Genomic DNA, 7,186 nt, shown 5'->3' with positions numbered 1-7,186 from the left:
ACTACCATTGAATAGAGGAACTTTGGTTTCACATGCTTCTTTAATCTTATTATAATAATAGCCAGAACCTGTACAGGTGGGTGTACTCGCAAGACGTCAATAAAGAAAAGAAGGAGGAGAAGACGTGTCCCTGAAGAGTATTAAACTTATTGTCGTTAACAGAAACTCATTTACAGTAGTCGGTAGGCTTTCATTCACATTTGCTAGAGTGAGTGCACTTTCTTTGACCAAAGGATCAGCTGCCATGAACTGGTTCACCTGTGACAGGTGTGGTGTATCAGGGGCCCTTGCTGCCCTGCTCTTCTACCTGGCGGCATGGTGTGCAGTTGCAGAAAAGATTTTTCATCAGCGAAATCACTCCGACATCCAGGATCTGCCAGCACGACAAGCGAAGGTAATCCTGGAGCCCCAATCTGCAGAGGTAAGTTGCAAACTCAAGGACACCTTAATTTGGTCAATGTAAAAGAAATGGGATCACAAGAAATCTGCAAGAGAGTCATATTCAGTATGCTTTTTCATTGCAAAAAGATGCATGAATTAATTCTTCTGTTCTATGAATAAAATACAGTATATTGTATTCATTCATGGTATTCCAAACATTTTAAAATCCTTTTAACCACTTTCCCATTAGTAATCTCAAATAAGGGGCACCAGTGTGGTCTTGCAGTTCTGCTACATTTGGAAAGTTTGCAGAAATAGGGGACTTGCTTTTACACATAGAATACATTGATTGACAGATTTGTTTTGCACACTCTACTAAAAATGATTCACTAACTATGCAAAATGAATGACAATTTTAGAAAAATGTGACGGTGTGGTGAGTATTTAGTGCTTCTTCCTCACAGCACTAGTGAGTTGGGTTCAACTCCCAGCCTAGTCTATGAAATATTTACATGTGCTTTCCATATCGTCATGCTGTGGATGTCTCAAGAGTCAGTTCCTGCCTTTTTCCTGATGCTGCTGGCACAGCTCTCTGGGATGCTGTAATGGAAACAATGACTTCATAAAATGAAACAAGGTTAACTAGCTCCACTTTGTGCCAGCCTCTAATTCTCTTTGGAGGCTGATAAACATAGCTTTGTAGTTTCAGAATTAAATGTTTGGCGCCACGGTGCTTTTTAGTGTTCATGAGATCTGACTGTAGTACAATAACTAGAAATTGCACACAAAATGAAAAAAATACAATTTATCAGCCTTTAGGTAGCAGCTGTTCATACACAGACTGCATAGAGTCTTGTTAACTGGTGGCATCTGCCTTTTTCTCATTGCCACCAAGACAGTCTCTGGCTTCCTGTACTAAGACTGTAGGTTCAAAAATTGGCAGTTAAACAGGGCAAGCAGACAGAAAAGAAGAGCATTCTGTAGTAATTATCAAAAGGCCAACAGACAAACAGAAGGCTGCACAACTCAGTTCTTTCAATTTTGCATTTAGCACCCTCTTTTACAAGTGAGTGTCTGAGGTATAATTTTATAATCAATATGAGTTAGAAATATTATAGATGGCAATATTAAAATGAGTATATGTGCAATGTAAAGTTCTTAAATATAAAGGAGATAAGTAACCTGAGAAGTGAAACAGAATAGAGAGTGGTGTAAACAAACTACTGTAGTTTGGCTGAAGAAGAAAATTAATTACAGAAGCATATCTGTAAATTTTAAAACATTAAAAGAAATGTAAATTAAGAATGAGAAATTGATAAAAAATATCAATGATGGATCAGTGAAGCCTGATGCCACACATATGTTGTAGTCCTAGTTCTCTATGCCATGTATGGGATGCCTCTTCTTAATATCATAACCATACACGCTCACCTTTTGTGTTTTTCCAGAATATTCAATTTTTTCTTTGTTTTAAAAAAGTGCTTGTTTTTAATGAAATACTTTAAATGAACATAAGGTTTACTTGACTCCTTAATTACATTCAACTGGAAAACATTCTGGGGTTTGTCAGGGGTGTGTTCTTGCACCTTCTCTGTTCAATGCTTGCATGGACTGGGTGCAGGGCATGGATGTTGGGTCCAGCGGCTTACTGATCTCGACTTTGCTGATGATGCTGTGATCTTCATTGAGTCAGTGGAGTCCCTGATTGGGGCTCTCGAGAGACTGAGCAAGAAATTTGAAAGTCTGGGCTTGCAACCTCGTTGAGAGGTTTGCTTACCTCAGCAGTGACTCTTTCTATAAAGTCAGTAAGACCGATGGGGAGAGCATGGGGTATCGTGAGGTCGCTGGAAAGGGATGTGTGGCACTCCTGATATCCCTGCAAAAGGACGAAGGTACAAGTCTTTAGAGCCCTGGTTCTTCCTGTCTTGCTATATGGTTACGAAACATGGACGCTATCCAGTGACCTGAGATGAAGACTGGACTCCTTCGGTGCTGTGTTTCTTTGGAGAATCCTTGGGTACTGCTGGTTTGACTTTGTGTCAAATGAGCAGTTGCTCATGGAGTCCCAAATGAGGCACATTACCTGCATTGTGAGGGAGCGTGAGTTCCGGCACTACAGCCATGTGGGAATGACGACATGAGGGTGATCTGGCTTGCAGGCCAAGGAGACACCCATCTGGTTGCAACAGATTGACGGTCATTTCCAGAGGGTAGGACTGGACCACATATCTCCCTGGGGGGTTGCCAACCCAGCTGTGTTGTCGTGTGGTGGGTGTGGCAACACAGTGTACCAGTACATTGCTCCACAACCTGACCTGACCTAATTGTATTATTAACAGAAATCAGATACTATTAAGCTAGGTTTATGTTGAGGGAAACTTTTCAGAATTAGGTGATGTTGACAATGTTGCGAACCTCAGGAATTAGTGCTGGGCCTGCTGCTCTTTTTAATATACAGTACATAAATGATCTAGAAAAGAATATAAGTTGGTTAAGTTTGCAGATGATACTAAACTTTGTGCAAGGGCAGATAATGTAGAATTGGTTAAATTGTTAAAGAAGAACTTGGATAGCATACAGGCTTGAACAGATTTGTGTCAGATAAAATCTACATATAAAGCACAAAGTATGTGTGTGTGTGTGTGCATATATATATATATATATATATATTGTGAAGCCAGCCCTGACACAGACAGGAAGGACACCAATTGTCAAACAGCACACAGTTTATTTACAAAGTGTTGTCTTCCACAGCACACAAACCACAGATCATAACACAGTCCTTCTTGCCACCAGTCCTTCCGCCTCCACTCCTCCTCAGGCTTTGTCCTCTTCCTCCCAACTCTGGCCGCTGACTTCTGGTGACCAGCCCTTTTTTATAGGACACCCAGAAGGACTTCATGGGCCCAACAAGTTTCTTCCAGCTGTGGCAGAAGTGTGGCCAAATAGGGCCATGAAAAAATACATGCGCCACCTGGCGGTGGCCATGGGCCTCAGCAGGGTTGAGCATCAATGACCCATAGCCCCGCTGGAAACCAAGGGGGCTGCCCTTTGTCGGTCCAGGGGAAAAACTGTCCTGGAAATAGTCTCTCCCCTGGTCCTTCCATAATCAGGACATCCACCACAAAATTTATATATATATATATACTAGCAGAATACCCGCGCTTGGCAGCGGAGAAGTAGTGTGTTAAAGAAGGTCGAAAAAGAAAAGGAAAAATTTTAAAAATAACGTAACATGATTGTTAATGTAATTGTTTTGTCATTGATATGAGTGTTGTTGTCATATCTATCTATTTATATATATATATATATATATATATATATATATATATATATATATATATATATATATATATATATATAGCAAAATACTCAGCAGCTTGGCAGCGGAATAATGTTAAAGAAGGAAGAGAAAGAAAAGGAAACATTTTGAAAATAGCGTAACATGATTGTCAATGTAATTGTTTTGTCACTGTTATGAGTGTAAGCTGTGATATATATATATAGCAAAATAGCAGCTTATCATAGCAATGTCATGTGTTAAAGAAGTCATGAAAAGAAAAGGAAACATTTTAAAAATAATGTAACATGATTGTCAAAGTAATTGTTTTGTGTATTTGGTGGCAGCATCACAAAGTTATTTTCGTCTAGCTGCATCAGAAAATGTACCACGACGTCTGACACACCTCCTTTTTACTGTTTTCTCACAGCTTGGATTGCTGCTGTCATATATATATACACACACACACACACACACACACATACATACATACATACTGTAGCAACCCGGCAGTCCGCTGGCGGTGGCTGTGTGGGTAAATTATGTAAAATAGTTGTGGGGAATTCATGGGAAATTTATGTGAAAGTTATTGTGTGTAAAGATTAACTAAGTTCGTAATTGTCTTTCCTGTTGTAAATGTTATATGTGTTTGTGCAGCCGGTGGGGTGGGTTGGGATATCGCCGTCCGGGGTTGTAAAAATGTAAATAGATACCGCCGTTAAGAAATGTCGTTTTGTTGTTGACCTTGACAGTGGTTAAGCGGATGAATTTGAGCTTTGCTTTCTGGCTATCTGTGAATAAAGAGATACAACAGGACAGAGCTGTTATTCATTGCTAAGATTTCATCTAAGCAATTAATGCGAGACACTCAGAGTCGTGCGGTGTATGGGACACGAGTGCTCGTTACTTGAAAGCTGGGTACAGCTGCGTGCTGCCGAGGCGCTTCGTAGTCGTGCGGTGTATGGGACACGGCTCGTGCTTAAAGAGCTGGGTACAGCTGCGTGCCTAATGCTGGCAATCCGCTAGCCGACAGCTTGGAAGAGGTGCGGCGAAATCGGCTTGAAAATCTTCAAGACTTCGACCACGGTCGCTACATTGGTGTCAGAAGTGGGAGACCAGGCTGTTTAGAAGACGCCGTCATGGAACAGAGTCTTGAAGAAGTAGAGCGTGCCATCTTAGAGAACAGCGTTACGTTAAAGCGCCTGATCAGCGGAGCTGTCGCGGAGAAAAGAGGCAGACCGACCTGATGGTGCCAGTGTTCCCGGACAGTGTTGCGATCGTCCAAGCACGGCCAGAGTGGGTCGTCGGCAGCCACCGCGATACCCCAGGTTACCAGTCGGCGGTCCTCTTCTCGGTCACCTGCTAAGCTGCCGCGATACAGCGGATTGGCGCCCTTAGAGCCCTACCTTGCACAAGTGGACCTGGCCGCGATACACAATGAGTGGAACCGCGAAGAAGCTGCGACACACTTGGCCCTTGCCTTGGAGGGTCCCGCACTACAGGTACTCATTGATCTGACATCAGAAGAGTGTCGTGATCTTCAGGCTCTCACAGCTGCTCTCACCAGTCGCTTTGGACAAAGAACTTCAGCAGAATGCAACAGAGACAAGCTGACTAGCCGGCGTCGGCATGAGGGTGAGAGTATAGGAGCCTTTGCGCTGACGTCAGGGTATTGACAAGAAAAGGTTATCCTACCTTCTCGACAACAGTGAGGGAAGAACTCGGACTTCATGCTTTCCTGCGGGGCCTCACACCAGAGCGTCTTAGCCAGCATGTCTGTCTATCATCACCCGAGATTTGGCGAGGCAATGAGAGAGGCTGGCGGGTGAAGACATACTACAGGCGAGTCACCGGCAAAGCGAACACCACGACCGAGTCGATTAACCAGAGCCGTTGAACGAAGGGTGGAAGGGGACCTGTCTGAGGTAGTGGAGGTCAGCCGCGCCCAATCAACATCCACCCCGACAGAGACAGCGAGTGGACTGCTGTTTTCGATGTGGAGAGCCAGGACACTTTGCCAGGGATTGCCCCGCCCCAAGTCCGTTACCTCGTACAGCATCACCGCAGGGAAACGATATCGGGGTGAGGCCGTGAGGGGGCCCTCGCTCCGTTTTCCAGCACCCCTCAACAAAGACTGCTTCAAAGTTGGGCGCTGTGGATTTTCCACTGGACTATACCTGGACTGCACTATTGATGGATGGCCATGCAGTGCCTTAGTGGACACGGGGTCCACTATTTGTTTGCTGAGAAAAGGAGTGTTGCCGAAACAGCTAGTCTTCTTCCGAGGGCTGGACCCCACACATAGCGAACTACACGCGTTCGGGTGAGCGGACAGTAATGCCGGAAAGAAACTGTTATCTGTGATGGTAGGGACGAGCCAGACCAACCACGAATTCTGGCTTGCAGATATAAAAGATCCGTGCATTATCGGGTTGGACTTGTTGGCAGCTGGGAGCATGTGTCGATGTCTCTAGGGCCGTCCTTTGCTTAAGTAATGAGACTGTGCGCTCCAAGCGGGCGGAACCGTCCTGGAAGGGCTGCTGGCTTGGATGTGCCTGAATCCCGCGGCTCACCGGCTCCCAATCGTTGCTCAGGAGAATGTTGCAGCTCAGACCAGTGCTTCCCAACGGTCTTCCTCACGCGACCGCCCATCAGCTGAGACCGTCGCGCTGTAGAGGTGGGCGTCGAAGTGGGGAACATCTGAGCGCGACACAGCAGGAGCAACTTTAGCAACTTTGAGAGACTATGTGGGCGTTTTGCGGCTCGAGAGGAGGACTGTACTAGGGCGAATTTAGTGAAACATCACATAGACACTGGCAATGCCACTCCCATTCGTTTGCGCCCCCACCGATTGCCTCTTGCGAAGCGTCAAGCTGCCGAGGCAATGATTTGTGAGATGGCAGCCAGCGGCGTCATTGAGCCGGACAGCCCCTGGGCTGCACCAATGGTCATGATGCGGAAGAAAGCGGGGGTTGGCCCCTGTGTGGACTTTCGAAGGTTAAGCGAAGTCACTTTCGAAAGACTTCGTACCCACTGCCATGCATCGATGATGCACTGGATTATGTGACTGGATCCTGCTGGTTCAGCACCTTGGACTTGCGCAGTGGGTATTGGCAAGTGGAACTAGCACCAGAGGACCGACACAAAAGCGCATTCACCATAGGGCAAGGGTTGTGGCAATTCAAAGTGATGCCGTTTGGGCTGTGTAGCACCGGCCACTTTTGAAAGACTGATGGAGAGGGTGCTGAAAGACATTCCCCGAACCCGGTGTGTGGTCTATCTGGACGATTTGTTAATCCATGCCAGAGACTTTGATCAGGCTATCCACAACTTACGGGAAGTCTTGGCGGCCATTAAGTAGCGCGGGTTGCGGTTGAACCCCGCAAAATGTAACCTCCTCTCCCAACAGACTCAGTTTCTGGGACATGTGGTTAGCGAGAGTGGAGTGGCTACCGACCCAACAAAGGTGACTGCCGTGAGCAACTGGCCCCACCAGCCAGCGTCACCGAGCTGCGGGCTTTCTGG

The 7,186-nt window shown here is 45.7% G+C and overlaps 1 protein-coding gene across 1 annotated transcript in view; it reads left to right on the top strand.

The window, feature by feature from the left end:
* Positions 1 to 244: 244 nt before the first annotated feature.
* The window catches only part of LOC120543301 (matrix metalloproteinase-21-like), a 33,454-nt gene continuing 26,512 nt past the window's right edge, over positions 245 to 7,186 (top strand). Inside the window, exon 1 of the mRNA XM_039776337.1 lies at positions 245 to 421. Coding sequence (XP_039632271.1) covers positions 245 to 421 — 177 coding nt within the window. The remainder of the gene's footprint in view (positions 422 to 7,186) is intronic.

Source organism: Polypterus senegalus, chromosome 13 (genome assembly GCF_016835505.1).
Source record: "Polypterus senegalus isolate Bchr_013 chromosome 13, ASM1683550v1, whole genome shotgun sequence".
Classification (NCBI taxonomy): domain Eukaryota; kingdom Metazoa; phylum Chordata; class Cladistia; order Polypteriformes; family Polypteridae; genus Polypterus; species Polypterus senegalus.
Note: the sequence above shows the minus strand (reverse complement) of the source record. Positions and strands in the feature narration are given on the sequence as shown.